Here is a 22,469-nt window from a genome sequence, read left to right on the forward strand (position 1 = left end):
AAATTACCTGCTATTTTGATTAAGAAGCACCATGTTAAATTTGGTAACTATAAGTTTAGTAGGAAAAGCTAATTTTGTGCTTGGCTATACTTGACGCGGGTGGTATAAAAACATCTAAATTAAATATATAAAGTTGTTTCTGATCATTGTTTAATATATTTTATGAAACAGTTCTTAAAATATATTCATATCATAATACCTCAAAATGTACCTATCCAGCCAAAAATCACCCTTTTCACCTGTGGTGCATTGCATTAAGTGGAAATAAACTGAAAACTCCAAATAATGCAAGGTGCTCTCAAAGAAAAAAGATAACCATTCAATGAAAAAAAAAGCCAAACACAACTGGCTTCAGGCACACTTGCACTTATTCAGAGTGACCAACTGTACAGTACTGGAGAACATCAGTGTAAAAACCAAACTATTTTCAACTGCATTTTAATTAAACTGACATTATTAATAGTTATACATTAATAAATCAAACATGGAATGTGGTTCAAAAGAGTTTAAAAGGCATTTTCAATTACACTAATAGGCTACAGATCGGTACAAATATAACTTGGCAGTCGTTAAATCTAAAAGATTTTCAGCAATGCCTTTTATTTTTAAATCTTTGAAGTTTTTAAGCAGATAACAATCAGATAACAGTACATTCAATCATATTTTATTTTTCTTGCCCTGCATGCCTTGCAGCACAAACATCTGATGATAGCAACAGCAGTCAGTAAGATAAGAAGCACGGCAGCCAATAACACCACTATAACGTCCACTGAGTGGTAGGCATACCAGGGCATCTTGTAGGACTCTGTGCGCAGGTGAGCAGCACCTTTGTGTCTCATGGCAAACTCAATCCAGAACATTGCACGGTCCATTGGTTTCATTGGCTGGTCCAGGTGCAGCCTGGAAAGTCTCTGCATGTTCATCCTGTAGGATGGTTCATTGAGCACTTCCTGTAAGGCCTGGAGGACGATGTCTTTGTTTAAAGTTAGTACATCGAGGATCTTAGCTCCTCCTCTAATTTGCAGTCGAAGGAGGTTGTCATATTGGTCAAAGAATATTGGGATTCCCACTACTGGCATGCCATGGTAAATGGCTTCTTGAACTCCATTGGTTCCTCCATGCGCCACAAAGGCTCTGGTCTTTGGATGGCCCAGGAGATCATTCTGTGGCATCCATTTGACCAATAGGGTGTTGTTACCCAGAGTCTTTGGCCTTTCTCCTGTGTACCTCCAGATGATCTTCTGAGGCATTTGGGCAAAAGCAGCAGCTATCTCTTCTGCTATATCATGGGGAAGCTGACCAATAAAGGTACCCATTGACATAATAATGACTCCATGTTCTCCAGAGCTCTGCACAAACTCCTCCAGGTCTTGGGGCAGAGGCTTGGCTGGCTTACACTGGAACCCTCCCATGTACACAAAATTGGGCATTGTAGGGCGAGGGAATTCAAAAACAAAATCAACCCTCATAAGCCAGAGATCAGCTGCTTGCATTAATGAGTAAAAGTCCACATCTGGGCCAAGGTACTGGTGACACACAGCTTGGTAATGAGGCCTGATAAGAGACATATCATGAAAGAGCATAAGCAAATAGAAAATCACATTTCTGATCCGTTCAGTGAAGGACATCATGTCCGAAAAGCCAGATCCCGTGAGTGGGATGTAGGATAATGGAGAAGGCGCAATGGCAAAGTGCCCCTCTCCGACGGGCAGCCATCTCACATTGTAAACCAAAGGCAGGTTAAAGTACTTTGCCAATAATGTCCCAGCACCCGAGCAAGGATCCGTGAGAACTAAATCATATTGGCTTTCCTGAATTCTTTTTGTCAACATACTGTCTTTGAAAATTGCCTCTGCGATTTTGCTCGCCATGTGATGAGCTTTGGTGATTGCGCCAAATATCTGAATCTGCATGCTGACAAAGTTCATCACAGAGATTTTTCCTCTTTGAATGTCAAATCCTAGCATGATTATTTTTTGAATAAATTCCTCATCTATGCTCTCTTCCACAGGCACGGTAATGGAGCTGTAAAGGGGAGATTTCTCCTCGATGTACCAGCTCTTGTCTGAGCGTACAATCGTTATATTGTGCCCCCGAGCATGCAGAGCCTCAATAAGGATCTTCATGTTTACCCAGTGGCTCCCTTCGGTCGGGAACACAAGCACATTTCCACCATGACACACAGTGATGATAAGTGGGGAGAACAGGAAAATCACAAGGCCAGATGACCAAATCGAAAATGTCTTCATACTGCCTGAAATGAAATTTGAAAAACAAAACAAGAAATGGTCAAAAAATAATAAAATGAGAAATGTGAACAAAAATCTACAGTCATTCTATAGAAAATATTCAACATAAGCCTAAGAAAGTTAAAGTTATAAGTATGTGACAGTATTAGTTGTATTACACTGTCTAAGGCATTTCACACACACTTCAGCTAAAAAAATATATTATTTGATTTGAAGAGGGTAGTCCACAAGCACAGACCAAAGGATCTTGAAAGATTCTGTATGGAGTATGGAGTAATCCTCCCCCCAATATAATCACTGATCTCATAATACACAACAGAAGATAGCCCAGTAGTTTTGTCCTTGGCAAGGGAAAGTGAACATAGTCCTGAAAACAATAATAACCAATCATTTTGATTGTTAAAAACAAATTTTTTTCTTTGGACAATTATATTAGTAGCCTATAACAAACTAACCATTTGGTGGTTTACACACCAGGAAAGTACACTGTGGTGGCTGATGCCACGTCCTGCATACAGAGTGAACTATATTTAACAAGAGTCCCACAGAGACTGATGTGAATCTCCATGTGTCAGACAGGAAATCCAAACAGGTTGCAGCTGAAACTAAGGAAGACAAAGTTCAAAAAATTGTCATCATAAATCTTAGGATGGTTGGCCCAGAGGTTCATGCCAGCAGTACTACAACATCAGAGCTGAGCTGAGTGTTGTAAATGGGCAACTGCTCAGGCAGAACCACAAGCCATCCAACAAGTACTACGGCCAGGCAACGCTCAACAGAATACCTGGGGGGAACCTCGGAATGCTGGAATGGAAACATGTAAGAAGAGGGCCAGAACTGCTGTTTGTTGCCTGGGACTGAACACTGACATTGACAGAATTGTCTCAAACTGTGAGACCTGCCTGAAGCACCAGAGCGAGCAGGCAAAGGAACTTGCTGAGCTATGGCAGAAATTTGGCACTGATTTGTTTCACCTGAATGGAAAAGGTGGTGCTAGATTCCTTGTAAAATTATCCTGAGATGGAGCTGCTTTCCAACACGTCTGCCACCTGTGTGATCAAACTGCTGTCTCTGCAAGACATGGCTTTCCTCAGATTGTCTGCAGTGACAATGGTCCATGCTTCAATTGCAAGGAATACAGCATGTGACTTCAAGTCCAGTGTATGCGCAGTTAAAATTAAAGAGACACTTCAAGAACAGGCAAGTGGAGAAGATCCAGTCAGCGCTGTATCATCTGAACCATGAACAACACAAAAAAGACAAAATGTTGTGCTTATTTTAGTTAAATCTTATGTAAGGTCTCTTGCACAGTTTTGTTATATTGAATAACTTGTTTGCATACCTCTAAGGAAAGGGGACGTTGTGATATGCAGCTATTACACCAGTCTGTCCATTAGATGGCAGTAGTCTCATAAGACATCAACAAGATTCCATGTACTTTTTTTGCACATTAGACGAGCATTACGTCAGTCGAACACGGACGCAATCTCGCTGGCAATGGCCTAGGAAATGGGTGTAGTCGTTATTTTCAACTGAAGTTTCATTTATTGATTGTTACAAACATCACACAGAAATGTTTAGTTGTGTAAAATGTGCAAAAGCAATGAAAACGTACTATTGTTTTTTTTTTTTTTTTTTTTTTTTTTAATAACACATTTAGACAAGTGTGACAACATATGAATCGTGGATTGTAGGATAGTTTGCAAAAAGCCACCAAAATGAGTGAAAACGGCAAGATTATAGTCTAATGCAACACTAACACAGCTATAAAAGTGTTTAATTCTTCCACGTAATGTGTATTTTCGGACATACGAGTATTTTGGAGTGGTTTGGCTTTCTCTTGACATCCAAAGCTTTGCCAAACATGGTGTTTAATGTGAGTAGAGCGTTTATGCCCAAGAACAGGCATGCGTAGGCATTTGGATACGAGCATTACTGATGAGATTTTTAGTCAGTACTACAGTGTCGCGAATCACGGGTTTCTTTGCGTATGGATTCCTTAATGAACTTTGCCTTTAACGTTCAAGTTCAACCATATACGTTGTAGGACGAAATGTGTCAACCTTAAACGAGATTTTGTAATTAAGTCATTTATTTTGGTTTCAAATAAAAATGACTGAATACACAATCTGCTTCGAGAGCTTTCCCAGAAACTCAATCACACACGCCGAATGTGATTTTCATGCATGGACGTTTGCCTACTTACTGTCAGTTTACCGCTTTCAGTGTATCCTACGGTTTGCTGTAGATTCACAGAGGTAAAAACCTGTATTCTCTACCTTTGCTTAAAGAACTGTACGAGGTAGTCTACGGCTGCGACGTCATACTGTGGAAAAGTAAACTAAAGGCAACATAAAACATCCGGGTTCTCTGAAATTACACCTCAGTATCCAAAGGTTGTCACAATAAATAAATAAAAATCCGACGGCGAAGTCGGATGGATTTAACCTTTTCTTTCCTTCAGCAAAATCTCCTTTCACTACGACGCACGGGTGTATGGTGCGTCAGATATTTACAAGTGTGGACATTCATTGTGGTTCCAGATTAAACGGGTGTATCTTTATTCGCCTTGTGCGGTGTAATCATTGAAGGTGTTTATTGTCTGAGGATCGAAGATCATTTAATATCCTGTCCAAAGTTGTAATTGTGCATTCTGGTGGTTCTAAGTTAATATCCATTGAGTCTACTAGGTCTAAGTTTAAGCAATGATTTAGTGCCATTCCGGAACGGGAATTAGTTCTATTCCAGAATAAGGCCTTGATTTATTTGATCCTTGCTCCACACTGCCACGTGAATATTTCCCATTCCAATTTGGAACTGGTGCCATTCTGATACGGGCTGTTTTCTGGCTGGACAGAACTAGAGACAGTAGAAATCTTGAAAGCAATAACTTTGATTTGTCTTTAAGATGAGGTAGTATGCAACTTCCCTTCAGAACCAAAGGGTGGCGCCAACATGCCGTTGAATGTATCAGCCCTCAAATGTCTCTCCCCACCATGTGCTACACTACTCATACTTAAATACTACAACAACATATGATCTGTTAGATTTGGGCTTAGTTTGAACCATTTTTATTAAATTTGAATGTAAACCTGTACATAAAAAGAGCGACACAGGGATAGCATATCTGCATATTCTACGTAGACTACAGGAAGTTTGCATCTCATTATTCCCTCAGGGATAGAAAAGGTGCAGTATAGAAATCTATCAGCCCTAATAGAATAGCCCTAACAGCAAGCTAAAGTTGAATGGAAAGACTCAAAATTGGAAAAAAATAAAATCAATGCCTGTTTCTGCTCAGGGAACTCAACCAGTTAAGGGTGAGTTAGATTTACGACATGATACAATGCAATGGTGCTTTTATTGGACCAATTCTGCCATTATTATAGTCATCAGTTTTGGTGTTTGAAATGAAAAACAAGTGAAATACTTAAATGGCCGTCAGCTCCAGAAAAGTCATGAGATAAATCATGTTACCTTTCTACCAGGAGGTCCTGCCATCAGGATGCCATACTATGCAGTACGTTGGTCCCAAAACTGTGACCCAAGAGAGCAAAGGCCTCTCTCTAAAGCTGTCAGCATGTCAGACAAAGAAAAATCACGAGGGAAGATACAGTACTGTATACGTGCAACAAATTCAATCTACTGATTCATTTATTTTTCAACAGAATACCCATCCCAATGTTTCTGTGTTGCACATAACACACTGTTAAAATGATGTTTGCTTGTTTTGCTTTTTAAATACATTTATTCATTTGTTATTTTATATATCTTTGTTATACACTGCTACTTTCATGTTGGAGACAGCAGCTGCATTTGAATTGTTGCCTTAATCATGACCTGAAAAAGTCTCACAACCCATATAAATACCAGTTTCTTACTTTTAAAGAGCAAATGAACAGCTTTGCATTTAGAAATGGTGCATGTTTTTAATGGTAATAACTGTGCATTTTGTCAACATTCTGTTACTTCTGTTAGGTCCTGTTACTGTATCTATACAGTGACTACTGCGCCCGTAAACCAGTTCATTTAAGCGAATGTGAGCGTCAGTGCACATTTCCATAGAATCTGGCTGTTGCATCCTGCCCTTGAGACTGAGTCCAGCTCTCACACGGGGGGAGGGTGTGTGTGCCAGGGAAGTCTGTCGGGCAAGACAAGGCGGAGAAAACCAAAGAGAATATTTGAGGAAGTCACACAGCCTTCACAGGCTTTTGAAGATGTATTTGCTCTGTATAAAAGGTAAAGTAAAATTAGAGGGGAAACGGATTTCATTTTCGGAAGAAAGTAAAATATGCCTATTAAGTTATGCTCGCGAACTGTGGGCGGTCAACAGAGGCGTAGTGAGTACACGCTTGTTTTTTTTTGTTTTTTTGAATGCAGCAGTTGCAGTCATGTTTTTCACACTCTTGCATTTATTTATTTATTTATTTATTTATATTTGCTAGAAATGTCAAACTATGCACGATATGAACATTAATGATTTGGACAGCGCAGAAGGATAAAACCTAAACAAGTGAATTCGTTGCTATAGGCATGAGTGAACGGTACATAAATCAAACATGGAATGTGGTTCAAAAGAGTTTAATAAGCATTTTCAATTACACTAATAGGCTACAGATCGGTACAAATATAACTTGGCAGTCGTTAAATCTAAAAGAGATTTTCAGCAATGCCTTTTATTTTTAAATCTTTGAAGTTTTTAAGCAGATAACAGTCAGATAACAGTACATTCAATCAGATTTTATTTTTCTTGCCCTGCATGCCTTGCAGCACAAACATCTGATGATAGCAACCGCAGTCATTAAGATAAGAAGCACGGCAGCCAATAACACCACTATAACGTCCACTGAGTGGTAGGCATACCAGGGCATCTTGTAGGACTCTGTGCGCAGGTGAGCAGCACCTTTGTGTCTCATGGCAAACTCAATCCAGAACATTGCACGGTCCAGTGGTTTCATTGGCTGGTCCAGGTGCAGCCTGGAAAGTCTCTGCATGTTCATCCTGTAGGATGGTTCATTGAGCACTTCCTGTAAGGCCTGGAGGACGATGTCTTTGTTTAAAGTTAGTACATCGAGGATCTTAGCTCCTCCTCTACTTTGCAGTCGAAGGAGGTTGTCATATTGGTCAAAGAATATTGGGATTCCCACTACTGGCATGCCATGGTAAATGGCTTCTTGAACTCCATTGGTTCCTCCATGCGCCACAAAGGCTCTGGTCTTTGGATGGCCCAGGAGATCATTCTGTGGCATCCATTTGATCAATAGGGTGTTGTTACCCAGAGTCTTTGGCCTTTCTCCTGTGTACCTCCAGATGATCTTCTGAGGCATTTGGGCAAAAGCAGCAGCTATCTCTTCTGCTATATCATGGGGAAGCTGACCAATAAAGGTACCCATTGACATAATAATGACTCCATGTTCTCCAGAGCTCTGCACAAACTCCTCCAGGTCTTGGGGCAGAGGCTTGGCTGGCTTACACTGGAACCCTCCCATGTACACAAAATTGGGCATTGTAGGGCGAGGGAATTCAAAAACAAAATCAACCCTCATAAGCCAGAGATCAGCTGCTTGCATTAATGAGTGAAAGTCCACATCTGGGCCAAGGTACTGGTGACACACAGCTTGGTAATGAGGCCTGACAAGATACATATCATGAAAGAGCATAAGCAAATAGAAAATCACATTTCTGATCCGTTCAGTGAAGGACATCATGTCCGAAAAGCCAGATCCCGTGAGTGGGATGTAGGATAATGGAGAAGGCGCAATGGCAAAGTGCCCCTCTCCGATGGGGAGCCATCTCACATTGTAAACCAAAGGCAGGTTAAAGTACTTTGCCAATAATGTTCCAGCACCCCAGCAAGGATCCGTGAGAACTAAATCATACTGGCTTTCCTGAATTCTTTTTGTCAACATAGTGTCTTTGAAAATTGCCTCTGCGATTTTGCTCACCATGTGATGAGCTTTGGTGAGTGCGCCAAACATCTGAATCTGCATGCTGACAAAGTTCATCACAGAGATTTTTCCTCTTTGAATGTCAAGTCCTTGCATGATCATTTTTAGAATAAATTCCTCATCTATGCTCTCTTCCACAGGCACGGTAATGGAGCTGTAAAGGGGAGATTTCTCCTCGATGTACCAGCTCTTGTCTGAGCGTACAATCGTTATATTGTGCCCCCGAGCATGCAGAGCCTCGATAAGGATCTTCATGTTTACCCAGTGGCTCCCTTCGATGGGGAACACAAGCACATTTCCACCATGACACACAGTGATGATAAGTGGGGAGAACAGGAAAATCACAAGGACAGATGACCAAATCGAAAATGTCTTCATACTGCCTGAAATGAAATTTGAAAAACAAAACAAGAAATGGTCAAAAAATAATAAAATGCGAAATGTGAACAAAAATCTACAGTCATTCTATAGAAAATATTCAACATAAGCCTAAGAAAGTTAAAGTTATAAGTATGTGACAGTATTAGTTGTATTACACTGTCTAAGGCATTTCACACACACTTCAGCTAAAAAAATATATTATTTGATTTGAAGAGGGTAGTCCACAAGCACAGACCAAAGGATCTTGAAAGATTCTGTATGGAGTATGGAGTAATCCTCCCCCCAATATAATCACTGATCTCATAATACACAACAGAAGATAGCCCAGTAGTTTTGTCCCTGGCAAGGGAAAGTGAACATAGTCCTGAAAACAATAATAACCAATCATTTTGATTGTTAAAAACTAATTTTTTTCTTTGGACAATTATATTAGTAGCCTATAACAAACTAACCATTTGGTGGTTTACACACCAGGAAAGTACACTGTGGTGGCTGATGCCACGTCCTGCATACAGAGTGAACTATATTTAACAAGAGTCCCACAGAGACTGATGTGAATCTCCATGTGTCAGACAGGAAATCCAAACAGGTTGCAGCTGAAACTAAGGAAGACAAAGTTCAAAAAATTGTCATCATAAATCTTAGGATGGTTGGCCCAGAGGTTCATGCCAGCAGTACTACAACATCAGAGCTGAGCTGAGTGTTGTAAATGGGCAACTGCTCAGGCAGAACCACAAGCCATCCAACAAGTACTACGGCCAGGCAACGCTCAACAGAATACCTGGGGGGAACCTCGGAATGCTGGAATGGAAACATGTAAGAAGAGGGCCAGAACTGCTGTTTGTTGCCTGGGACTGAACACTGACATTGACAGAATTGTCTCAAACTGTGAGACCTGCCTGAAGCACCAGAGCGAGCAGGCAAAGGAACCTGCTGAGCTATGGCAGAAATTTGGCACTGATTTGTTTCACCTGAATGGAAAAGGTGGTGCTAGATTCCTTGTAAAATTATCCTGAGATGGAGCTGCTTTCCAACACGTCTGCCACCTGTGTGATCAAACTGCTGTCTCTGCAAGACATGGCTTTCCTCAGATTGTCTGCAGTGACAATGGTCCATGCTTCAATTGCAAGGAATACAGCATGTGACTTCAAGTCCAGTGTATGCGCAGTTAAAATTCAAGAGACACTGCAAGAACAGGCAAGTGGAGAAGATCCAGTCAGCGCTGTATCATCTGAACCATCACCATTGCAAGGCAATGTTGGTCCAGCTGAGCACACATACTTACCTGTGTTGAGAAGATCCACATGCCCAGTTAAAATGTCTAATTGGCTGACTGTGTACTGTAAAAGAAAAAAAGGAAAAGCCCTTAAACAGTGACGTTTGTGCATCCAAAATGGACATTTGAGAGAAACCACTGAACTTGCATACTGCGTAGAATAGAGAACAACACAAAAAAGACAAAATGTTGTGCTTATTTTAGTTAAATCTTATGTAAGGTCTCTTGCACAGTTTTGTTATATTGAATAACTTGTTTGCATACCTCTAAGGAAAGGGGACGTTGTGATATGCAGCTATTACACCAGTCTATCCATTAGATGGCAGTAGTCTAATAAGACATCAACAAGATTCCATGTACTTTTTTTGCACATTAGACGAGCATTACGTCAGTCGAACACGGACGTAATCTCGCTAGCAATGGCCTAGGAAATGGGTGTAGTCGTTATTTTCAACTGGAGTTTCATTTATTGATTGTTACAAACATCACACAAAAATGTTTAGTTCTGTAAAGTGTGCAAAAGCAATGAAAACGAACTATTGTTTTTTTTTTAAAAATAACACATTTAGACAAGTGTGACAACATATTTGAATCATGGATTGTAGGATAGTTTGTAAAAAGCCACCAAACTGAGTGAAAACGGCAAGATTATAGCCCAATGCAACACTAACACAGCTACAAAAGTGTTTAATTCTTCCACGTAATGTGCATTTTCGGACATACGAGTATTTTGGAGTGGTTTGGCTTTCTCTTGACATCCAAAGCTTTGCCAAACATGGTGTTTAATGTGAGTAGAGCGTTCATGCCCAAGAACAGGCATGCGTAGGCATTTGGATACGAGCATTACTGATGAGATTTTTAGTCACTACTACAGTGTCGCGAATCACGGTTTTCTTTGCGTATGGATTCCTTAATGAACTTTGCATTTAACGTTCAAGTTCAACCATATACGTTGTAGGACGAAATGTGTCAACCTTAAACGAGATTTTGTAATTAAGTCATTTATTTTGGTTTCAAATAAAAATGACTGAATACACAATCTGCTTCGAGAGCTTTCCCAGAAACTCAATCACACACGCCGAATGTGATTTTCATGCATGGACGTTTGCCTACTTACTGTCAGTTTGCCGCTTTCAGTGTATCCTACGGTTTGCTGTAGATTCACAGAGGTAAAAACCTGTATTCTCTACCTTTGCTTAAAGAACTGTACGAGGTAGTCTACGGCTGCGACGTCATACTGTGGAAAAGTAAACTAAAGGCAACATAAAACATCCGGGTTCTCTGAGGTGTATCCAAAGATACACCTCAGTATCCAAAGGTTGTCACAATAAATTAATAAAAATCCGATGGCGAAGTCGGATGGATTTAAACTTTTATTTCCTCCAACAAAATCTCCTTTCACTACAACGCACGGGTGTATGGTGCGTCAGATATTTACAAGTGTGGACATTCATGGTGGTTCCAGATTAAACGGGTGTATCTTTATTCGCCTTGTGCGGTGTAATCATTGAAGGTGTTTATTGTCTGAGGATCGAAGATCATTTAATATCCTGTCCAAAGTTGTAATTGTGCATTCTGGTGGTTCTAAGTTAATATCCATTCTCCATCAGAGTCTACTAGGTCTATTCCCAATTACCATGTTACCATGCAAATTATTTTAAAGCTAAGTTTAAGCAATGATTTAGTGCCATTCCGGAACGGGAATTAGTTCTATTCCAGAATAAGGCCTTGATTTATTTGATCCTTGCTCCACACTGCCACGTGAATATTTCCCATTCCAATTTGGAACTGGTGCCATTCTGATACGGGCTGTTTTCTGGCTGGACAGAACTAGAGACAGTAGAAATCTTGAAAGCGATAACTTTGATTTGTCTTCAAGATGAGGTAGTATGCAACTTCCCTTCAGAACCAAAGGGTGGCGCCAACATGCCGTTGAATGTATCAGCCCTCAAATGTCTCTCCCCACCATGTGCTACACTACTCATACTTAAATACTACAACAACATATGATCTGTTAGATTTGGGCTTGGTTTGAACCATTTTTATTAAATTTGAATGTAAACCTGTACATAAAAAGAGCGACACAGGGATAGCATATCTGCATATTCTACGTAGACTACAGGAGGTTTGCATCTCATTATTCCCTCAGGGATAGAAAAGGTGCAGTATAGAAATCTATCAGCCCTAATAGAATAGCCCTAACAGCAAGCTAAAGTTGAATGGAAAGACTCAAAATTGGAAAAAAATAAAATCAATGCCTGTTTCTGCTCAGGGAACTCAACCAGTTAAGGGTGAGTTAGATTTACGGCATGATACAATGCAATGGTGCTTTTATTGGACCAATTCTGCCATTATTATAGTCATCAGTTTTGGTGTTTGAAATGAAAAACAAGTGAAATACTTAAATGGCCGTCAGCTCCAGAAAAGTCATGAGATAAATCATGTTACCTTTCTACCAGGAGGTCCTGCCATCAGGATGCCATACTATGCAGTACGTTGGTCCCAAAACTGTGACCCAAGAGAGCAAAGGCCTCTCTCTAAAGCTGTCAGCATGTCAGACAAAGAAAAATCACGAGGGAAGATACAGTACTGTATATGTGCAACAAATTCAATCTACTGATTCATTTATTTTTCAACAGAATACCCATCCCAATGTTTCTGTATTGCACATAACACACTGTTAAAATGATGTTTGTTTGTTTTGCTTTTTAAAGACATCTATTCATTTGTTATTTTATATATCTTTGTTATACACTGCTACTTTCATGTTGGAGACAGCGGCTGCATTTGAATTGTTGCCTTAATCATGACCTGAAAAAGTCTCACAACCCATATAAATAGCAGTTTCTTACTTTCAAAGAGCAAATGAACAGATTTGCATTTAGAAATGATGCATGTTTTTATGGTAATAATTGTGCATTTTGTTAACATTCTGTTACTTCTGTTAGGTCCTGTTACTGTATCTATACAGTGACTACTGCGCCCGTAAACCAGTCCATTTAAGCGAATGTGAGCGTCAGTGCACATTTCCATAGAATCTGGCTGTTGCATCCTGCCCTTGGGACTGAGTCCAGCTCTCACACGGGGGGAGGGTGTGTGTGCCAGGGAAGTCTGTCGGGCAAGACACGGCGGAGAAAACCAAAGAGAATATTTGAGGAAGTCACACAGCCTTCACGGGCTTTTGAAGATGTATTTGCTCTGTATAAAAGGTAAAGTAAAATTAGAGGAGAAACGTATTTCATTTTCGGACGAAAGTAAAATATGCCTGTTAAGTTATGCTCGCGAACTGTGGGCGGTCAACAGGTGCGTAGTGAGTACACGCTTGTTTTTTTTTGGTTTTTTTTTATAATGCAGCAGTTGCAGTCATGTTTTTCACACTCTTGTATTTATTTATTTATTTATTTATTGATTGATTTATTTATTTATATTTGCTAGAAATGTCAAACTATGCACGATATGAACATTAATGATTTGGACAGCGCAGAAGGATAAAACCTAAACAAGTGAATTCGTTGCTATAGGCATGAGTGAACGGTACATAATTTAAACAGGTATACCATACCCTGTTAGAATGCGGAATGTAAGCGTTAAAAACTAATAAGCAACGTTTGTTACATATATATACATGTTTTAAATAATTTGTTGTGTCATAGGAGGTTACTTAACGGATATTATCAAATGCATGCGAATGCTGATGGATGGTTGTATCTTTATAAATCCGATTCAAATACCTGCTGTAAGAGGCTATTTCATTTAGATGTTTAGATTATGTTGAAAATGGAGGTGAAACGCAGAGCCATTGCGAGTTAACGCGCCTTGTCTTTGCAGTAAAGCGAGCACGACTTCATGGGCCCCCTGGTGAGTTGCAAAACTATAGTAATCTCTTGTTCGTATTCGAGTAAACTTAGTGAGCATGCGCGCGTACGCACATGTGTAAATATACACATACATCGTGCTATTTCTAAACAGTCTATGACATCGTGAATCACAGGACTTTTGAATATTCTGTAGCCTACATCTCAAAATGCAAGTCATGCTCTTTCAGGCGCCACAATATGAAGGTTTCTGTTTCCCAGAAGCTTGTGCTATATGAAAAAGCTAATTGATTAAAGTCCTCTGTGTTTACTGTTTGGTTCTTTGCCCGTTGGCAGGAAGTAGTGAGACGATGTTCTAAATAAGACTAATTGCCCATGAAATATGTATCTGCGGCCCATGGGGAAAGGGGGGGGGGGGGGGGGGGGGGGGGGGGGGGGGGGCGTACCCGCGGCGGTTAATGGATCCGTGGCAGGGAACCGCAGGCCTTCTAATTAAATGAGAACGCCCGTGGAGCCAAAGTAAAATACAACGTGTGACGTTGGCTTGGGACATTGGGTATGACATCAGACTCAGCCACCAATCCCTCTTAAGATCAAGAGTGGGATTGGCAGAATTGCTCTCTTTGCCAGGGCCTTTGGACCTTTTTAAATAACGGGATCATCAATCTCCTGGCCCAGAAAAGAAGTTTCTGGACGGTTCCCTTTCATAATGTTATTGATATTCTTTTGCCCATATGATGGTGCAGGACTAAGATACAGTATGTAAATATGCATATGCATGTGTTTCGTATATTGCATGAAGCACTTTTTCATTGTACATATTTTTGATACACAGATAAATTTAATGTGTATGTGATCATGAAAGTCCAGAATTTGAAGAGCACCACACCAGCCCGAAGAGGTAATGAACCATTGTGGGAGCAAGACTACATGTTGTAAGTGTATTAGCATTTGCATAAATTTACTGACAGGCTGACTAAAGTTATGGCTGTCGAGATTTAATCAGCAAATGGTCATGCACGTTACATCATATTGAATTTGTTACTTGACTCAAGTCATTTTAACATCAATAGTATGTTTGAAATATTCAAAATGGGAAAGTGAGTTTGCTGTACTCTAGCTTGCTGTGAAGTGCTAACTTTATTTTATTTAAAATGCCTGTCACAATTAATTTATGTTAAACTACATTTCCTCAATGTTTGGCGGTTTTAGATTTTTGGCTCTTTCTTTCAATGCTATTTTTTATTAACCTTTTAGTGAAATCAAAGATATAGATAAGGGTCTCTGTGTGGAGGTGTGGGACAAAGGGTTGCTGTTGGACACACTCCTGGGGTCATCGTGGGTCCCATTGAGCAGTATGGAATGCAGAACAGAGGTAAGCTCCATACAGTCCTCTCCAGTGCTCTGTCCAAATTGTCCTCCACATCCTGTTAAACTTTACTTTGTCTGCTGATGTTTTTAGAAAGGTTCAATGTTTGAATTGCTTACTGGGGTGCCTGCTTTGCTGTAAAACTATTTTTTTCCTTTATTTTTTGGCAATGTCTATAACCAGGGTGGGCCAGGACAATGGTGGCCTTTACATGGAGACATTGTCATGGAGGGAAATGAAATTTGTGGCGCCAAAAATCCCACTGGACATGAGATCCTGTTAGACATCTACTATGAACTTCCAACAGGTGAGAAACTGGATCCTTTTCTATATTTTTCTCTACCATTGTTATGATGTCTTGCAGAGAGGCTTGTTTATGTTATGCCTAACAGCTTTTATTCAGCACTTTTGGTGCAAGGTGTGTGCTGTGCTTTCCTTTGCAATGACTTCCAGTAATGTGTTAAGTAATGAAATAATGTACATGGTAGAAAGGTTAATACCTCATACAGAGGGGCAGAGTGGAGTGACAGTTCCCTTTGTTTATTATTATTTGCCTGCTCATGATGTATTTACGTATAAAACTTATGTTTTCACATATTAGCCACAGTTATGAAGATATTTACAGAAGAATTTCGAATAAGTATATTTTTCATGAGTAAATCAACCTGCATGCATTCAAATATGCAACCATTAGTTTCCTAAACGATGTTTCATGCATCTCCCCCTTGTCACAGTGTTTAAACTTTCAAATGTTTAAACTTTCAAACTTTTTCATCTAAAGTTAAGCAATGGATCGTGAGTTATCAGAAATGTATGCATCACCTTTTTTTCTAGTACTGTTCTGACCATGACTGGTTAGGTTGTTATTTGTATGTGTTAAAATTATGTATTATTGTCCTCATGTTTTTATGTTTACCTGACCAAGGTATGCAGGCTAATTATTAAATAAAAATCTGGTCTAATGCATCTTCTGTCAGTATTTTTGAGACTTATCTTTGTTGTGCACTGTCCCTGTTTTATTAAATTAGATAAATAAATAACTATCTATGTATAAAAAGTTCATTTGAATAATAATGGAACCTTCTTTCTTGATGTTTGATGGAATGGGAAGCATTTACAAATTTCTTGGTTTTATTTTCAGATTGTACACTGTGTACACTGTTGTGCAGTGCAGATTGGTACTGGTTATAAGGAGTTGAAAATAAAGTTCATAATACTCCAACAAATAAAACTTTGGATTGCAATGATCATGTAATGTTCTTGCAGAACTGTTGAACAGTGGACATTCTGAACACTGGCAATTTGTTTTCTTTCAGAAATCCCAGATGAAGAAGCTCATTTTCTAATACAAAGGCTTAAAGCTTTATACATAGAGCAAGGTGAACTTAAGGTAAGTTATTGTGCTTGATCTTGGGCATTACATTTATTCTCTTAACCAGATGGACATGCTTGTTTGCATGTTTACAGTATCTATTCATTTATCAGGCAGTAACAGTTGTTTTGGTGTTGTGTTGATATTGATATAAATCTTTGCTATGTGTTTATTCAGTCTGTTGGATATTCTAATAGAAATCTACAGATTTGGCATTGATATATCTCTTACATTTATTGCATCCAAATTTCCAACCTGTTGGAATGGGTTAGTCATGGTATGGGTGGGGTTTTGGGTACATAAGGCAGGCAATTGCCTTTTCTTGGAAATTATTTGGTTAGTTTGCTAAAGCCTGCTTTGAGGCTGGATTCAGACTTTGTGCAGTATTTTGTGTACCTGCATTTTGTTTAATGTTTTCTTTTTTGTTTTTTCTTCTTTTTTTGTTTGGTGAGCAGTTTTATTTATTTTTTGTGAATAAAAGTTTTGCTTCTGGATTGCTGCTGTATTACACGTTTTTGCCAAAACTTGCCATGCTTCATCCAGGGCCATAGTGTTACCCTGTGGAGGCACTGTCAACCTCACCACAGCTAGTATGCAATATTTGTGTACCCTTTTACTTCTGCATAGTCCAGTTGTGCCATTTGACGGACTGTTCGGACTTTATTTTTACTAATTCCGAAAGTTGTTCTTAAGTTTTCCAAATGCTGAATCACTCATCTTATCACAAGGGTGACAGGATGTTCTGTTGTTAGGAATCTGAGGAGGAGCAAGACTGCACCAAAGACACCGATGACAATGGAGATGCCACTGGGGACACCACTTTATGTTGTAAGTGCATAAAATCTTCTTCTTTGCTTTTTGATGTGTCTCAATACCGTATCCTTCTGTATTTGTCTAGCAGCATTCACTGAAAGAATAGGGGGTTACTTTAGCATTGTAACTGCATGGCACTTCAAACCCCAAACGGGGCATTGCTATTTTTTGCATGTGTACTTAAATCCAACTGCTGCAGTCAAATTTTCACTTGTATAAATGGTTTAAATAATAAGGGATTTCATAAAATTTCATGTAAATAAAATGAAATGTTCCCACCAGTAGATGTCCCTGTTGTACCGTGTATGTGCCTGTTGGCAGTGGCGACCATGTCCCCCATATTGCTGCTGTTTCTGCTTGACTGATCATGGCTATAAATGTCATTGCCGTAACTTATCAGAAATGTTAGCTAGATAGTGATATGTGCTTTCCTTTTTATCTTAAAGCAATTATAGTTAAATTTCTTAATAATCCCAACACACACTATACTATATTTGAGCCAGTTTATAAATGTACTGTTTAAAAAATATATATATATATATAAATCTAAGTTTCTGAATTATGAGATGCATCTCTAAATATCTTGTATCTGGGAAGTTTATTAATATTTAAGGTGTTATGTAGTTTCTCCTTTTGTGCTTGTTTTCAAATAAAGAAACTGCTGATGCTATCTTGGGGAGATCTGGAAAGCAATTTGCCACTGTCTTCAGCAAGCCTGTTGGAATGCATAGCCCATTAGAATGGAGGTTTTTCCCAAAGGGGACTGATTGTAGGGCTCTGGATTTCCAGCCCACTTTGGAATTCACTTCAACTATAACAAGCCAATAGCATTCTGGGATATTTTGAAAACAAGTAATTAATTTGGCCTGCATAAGTGCCGTATACTATAGTGAGCCCATAGGTTTCAGAGATCAGTTAGGTAATTGGGGGGAACAGGGTGAGTGTCAGGCAGGTTGTCTGTTCTCTGCATGGGATTGACCTCTGCATCCTGGGTCACCTCTCCTGGCTGCTTTCTGGCCCCTGGTCACCATGGCAACTGACGCATCACTGGGCTCCAGGGAGAGAACCCAATAATGGATCCTTGAGCAGTCTGCAGGCATAGCTCTATGGGCCCAGTCCTCCAGATATACAACATCGGCCCTCCAAATTCATTATGTCATTAATGTTCAGGTAGACCAGGTTCTGAGGCAAAGAGGAAGGTTCTTGTTATTATACAAGGTAGAAAAACTATAAACCTTCCAACCTCATCCTGACTCCTGAGTAATGTTAGGGTAGCCTATGTTGTATTGCGAGGTTTATGTCCGTAGAAAACCCTTATTCAGGGTGAATTGTACAGCTTTACTCTTAAACACCTTATTCATCTTTACCGCTGTTTTAATGAAGCAATTCGCTTTAAGTGCTTTTCTCAAAAAAGCACACTGGCAGGGCTGCACAATTAAAGCTACCACCCTGTGGCTTCAGGTTCAGCTATGCTGCAGTGTCACCCGCCCCTGCACTAACAGGAAATGATGTATGACATGACTATAATGCAGGCTTCCTCCCACTGTGTATGGGGTGGTTTTGTAACTTGACATTAGAACAAAGCTGTTCTTTTTAAATCCCAGGGGTGGCTGTGTGGTGTTGTGCTGCCTGAGGGGTACTTAACAGGAGCAATAAATAAGTAAAAGTGCTAAAGTATTTCCAAATATACGTAAACAATTTAAGTGCCTTTTAAACAAACCTTGTCTTTGAAATTCAATTATTTGTCTTTTCTTAATATAGTTTTTTTTGTGAGGGGGTTGGGGGGGTAAAATAATGGATGATGTTGCATCCACCGCAGATATGAGGATTTTATTATATTTCTTTGCTGCCATCACACCGTTGAAAAATGTTTTGTAAGAGTGTATTTAACCATTTAATGTAAAAGCCTGGATTCAGTCCACAGTCAGATAAGGACAGATATTGATTGAATCCAGGCTGACCCTTTTAACCACTGACTGTAGCAGGACTCCTCCTATTTCTTGTAAAACATGATTGTGAGCGTCGCTTTAAAAAGTGCTATTCAGATATAATTGAATTTAATATATTTATAATTTTTGTTTTCTATTCCAGCCCCCAGTGCGGATGCCTGGGAGCAGCAGGGCAGTGAGTACCGCAGGGAATACAGCCCCACGTCCCCCTGTGCGGTGGGCCTCCCCGGGCACAGTCCTCACCGCACAGAGTCACCCATGCTGGGGCACAGTCCCCACCGCACAGAGTCACCCATGCTGGGGCCAGTCAGCGCAGACAGCAGCAGCAGGTAGGCTCCAGGTCCCTCCTCTCCTCAGAGGGGGACCTGGCCAGGCTTTCCACGCATCCTGTAAATGCTGGAGTTTTTTGATGCAGTTTTTCAGTTATGTTAAATTCATGGAAAATTAGAAAATGGCCAAATTGTCCTGGAAAACAATTAGTTGCCCTTGGAAATATGTTCAGTGCAACGTTATAACCTGTTAACGTTAAAGGTTTTAACCCCCTCCGGTCTGAGATCACAAGCCACACCCGTCTGCGTCGCGATCTCTCCATCCCCGCAATCTCAATCCATGTCACAGGTTTTGGTCACCTAAAATAACTATATATATAATTTTATAACCAAGATAATAGGGAAGGGAATACCACTCCTACTAGCCCACCAACACCACTGCCAGCAAAGACGGTCTATAGAAGTAAAGATTGATTTATTGATTGAAAGTCACAGTTTAGCATGGCAGCTATGCCTAGCCTGTGAGAAACAGAGATGAATAAGCTCTCTCCTCTTATCTCCAGTGCAGTGATCTTACATAATTGGTCTGATTAATGGGCTACATCGGCACTGTTATTTTATTTTTTTTTAAAGCCTTTCGTCTTCCTGTGTCACACATCAAAAGGTATGGTGGCGTTATCTTCATTGTTTAAAGTCAGAGAGCTAGACAGCACTTAGTGAATACGCTGAGACATAGGTCGCCCATGCTGGGTTTGACTGAGGACACAAGTTGGGTGGTGAATGCGGGGGAAGCAGCAGCTGCTGCATCCCTTTTTTTCTTTCTTTTTTTCAGAGGGTGGGTGGGGGTGGTATCCCCCTTTAGAGGGACACTTTCCCAGGTGCACCAGGCTGGGCACAATGCAGCCACACACTCCACACTGCAAAAACAAAGAAATACGTCAATATTTTGTATTTTAGTCTCACATTTAGACTTAAAATATTATTTCTGTTTCTTGCTAAATAAGACAAAAAAGGGTGAGACTGATTTGCTCATTTCAAGATTGAATAAAATTCAATCCCCCTGTTCTATATAAGACTGAAGCGTTTTTCTTTATTGCCAAATTGTGAGAGCTTTCTCATTTAAAAATGAATGTGCCATATGAAGAGTGACATGTCCATTCAGGATGACGGGGGGAGGGGTGGGGGACTACGATTCTGATTTGAGCCTGTCATAATGGACACATTCAGATGGTGTGGGAAGGACTGATTTCCTTGCAGTGTGACAGCTGTCCATCGCTGTGGTGAAATTCAGGGCTCATCTGCATTCTGAGATGAATGAATAAAGGTGTGGCGCCAGTGCGGTTGCATTTGAGAGGGGAGCTGTGGCAGGAGGCGATTTAGCGGGACCTCACACTGCCAGCTGACATGAAGATAAATGGCACAGTCAGCGGGGTCTGCGCTTTCAAACTCCACTGATTGCTTTTCAGCTTTGCCTCCTCATCCCTGTAGTTTCTTTTATTCCCCCGATGTTATTAGAGGAACTTCGGAGTGTGACTAAAGTATGACTAATAACTACTGGGTGAGACGATCTATGGGCTTGAATCTGCTGATGTTGACGGGATCCCTGTTTGTTTTGTCCCAAACTCCAGTAGGTTGTTCTTCACCTGTGAGGGTGGAGAAAAATGTGTTGTCATAACGAATTCCTCCATTGGAGAATGTTGTTTTGGTTCTGCACAGGAGCCTGGAGCATGTCGACCTGGCCGTCAGCCACAGGAGTGAAGCGGAGGCCTGCTCTACCAGCAGCTGGGCACCCAGCTCACACCTGTCTCCAGAGAATCTGGTTCCTCTCGACCTGACAGACAGGTGAGCTCACGACACTCTCCGGAGAGCCCGCCCCTCCCAGCTGATGGACAGGTGAATTCACGGCTCTCTTCAGAGAGCCCAACCCTCTGAGCTGACGGACAAGTGAGCTCACAGCTCGCTCCAGAGAGCCCGCCCCTCTGAGCTGATGGACAGGTGAATTCACGGCTCTCTTCAGAGAGCCCAACCCTCTGAGCTGACGGACAAGTGAGCTCACAGCTCGCTCCAGAGAGCCCGCCCCTCTGAGCTGATGGACAGGTGAGCTCACAGCTCGCTCCAGAGAGCCCGCCTCTCTGAGCTGATGGACAGGTGAACTCACAGCTCGCTCCAGAGAGCCCAACCCTCTGAGCTGATGGACGTATTAGTAATTGTAACATGGTAATTATGTAATTGTGTGTAATTATGCAAATTTGAGTGTGAAATTTGCAACAGAAGCAAAAAAGAAAAAAGTTTAGTCAAAATTATATAGTTCAACAGTACCTGCATGCATAATACTTTTCATTATATGGGCCCTCCTTCTTATAGCTTCAGGGTTTTGAAGGTTGCTTTACAAAAGATGATTCTTCCATAATTTCAGGCGAAGGCACTGTTAGCAAATTATATTTTTCTGATATGACTTTCCAGATCAGTCATTAATATTGAGATTGTCTTCTTTCAACATTATTAAACCCAACAAGAAATGTATCAGCTGTTTTACAAAAAGTTAACTTGTTTTTTGTGCCTTAAATAAGTGGTGTTATATTAATATTAGCAATAATTATTATTCATCTGCCTGTGTAATCTTTGAGAGCTTCTTGGGGCTTCAGCTACTTTCAGTGCATTTTTGAGTACCTCTCCCTGTAGCCTGCTCCCTCAACTGAATATGTTTATGCAATTTTACTTCTAAAGTTGCATGTGCTGGGTAAGTGTATTTAATGTGTTGGAAATTAACTTTATCCTGTCCTTGATTTAAGTCTTTCAAGGCCCTTTCCTTGCTATACTCGGAGCAAGCTCTGTTTTTCCTCTATAAATGCAAAAGAAAATCAATTTCTCCTTGTGGTACACCTCCTTCCACCTGTTTGCAAATCACTCCTGCAAATTATTAGGAATGGCTGCGGGGTATCAGGGCCAACCCGATGGGGAATGCACTCGGAACACCATTTCTCTGCACAATAGTGTGCCTCATACCATCCTGACCGTGCCAGCGCAG

General features: G+C 40.4%; 2 protein-coding genes across 5 annotated transcripts; both read right to left on the minus strand.

Moving 5' to 3' along the window:
- Positions 1–490: 490 nt before the first annotated feature.
- On the minus strand, positions 491–4,591 carry LOC118215445 (UDP-glucuronosyltransferase 2B20-like). The gene is made up of 2 exons (XM_035396262.1): positions 4,456–4,591; positions 491–2,254 (listed from the first exon to the last, which is right to left on the minus strand). Exon 2 carries the CDS (start codon positions 2,247–2,249, stop codon positions 654–656), a length of 1,596 nt encoding a protein of 531 aa, XP_035252153.1. The 5' UTR covers positions 2,250–2,254; positions 4,456–4,591; the 3' UTR covers positions 491–653.
- Positions 4,592–6,814: 2,223 nt separating this feature from the next.
- On the minus strand, positions 6,815–11,226 carry LOC118215312 (UDP-glucuronosyltransferase 2A1-like). Of its 4 annotated transcripts, XM_035395986.1 has the most exons (4): positions 10,972–11,225; positions 10,119–10,184; positions 9,864–9,918; positions 6,815–8,580 (listed from the first exon to the last, which is right to left on the minus strand). In XM_035395986.1, exon 4 carries the CDS (start codon positions 8,573–8,575, stop codon positions 6,980–6,982), a length of 1,596 nt encoding a protein of 531 aa, XP_035251877.1. In that variant the 5' UTR covers positions 8,576–8,580; positions 9,864–9,918; positions 10,119–10,184; positions 10,972–11,225; the 3' UTR covers positions 6,815–6,979. The 4 variants fall into 4 exon arrangements, with proteins under 4 accessions (XP_035251877.1, XP_035251876.1, XP_035251878.1 ...); XM_035395985.1 differs by lacking the exon at positions 10,119–10,184 and having other exon boundaries at positions 10,972–11,224; XM_035395987.1 differs by lacking the exons at positions 9,864–9,918; positions 10,119–10,184 and having other exon boundaries at positions 10,972–11,226.
- Between the last annotated feature and the right edge of the window lie 11,243 nt (positions 11,227–22,469).

This window comes from Anguilla anguilla, chromosome 16 (assembly GCF_013347855.1).
Source record: "Anguilla anguilla isolate fAngAng1 chromosome 16, fAngAng1.pri, whole genome shotgun sequence".
NCBI lineage: Eukaryota > Metazoa > Chordata > Actinopteri > Anguilliformes > Anguillidae > Anguilla > Anguilla anguilla.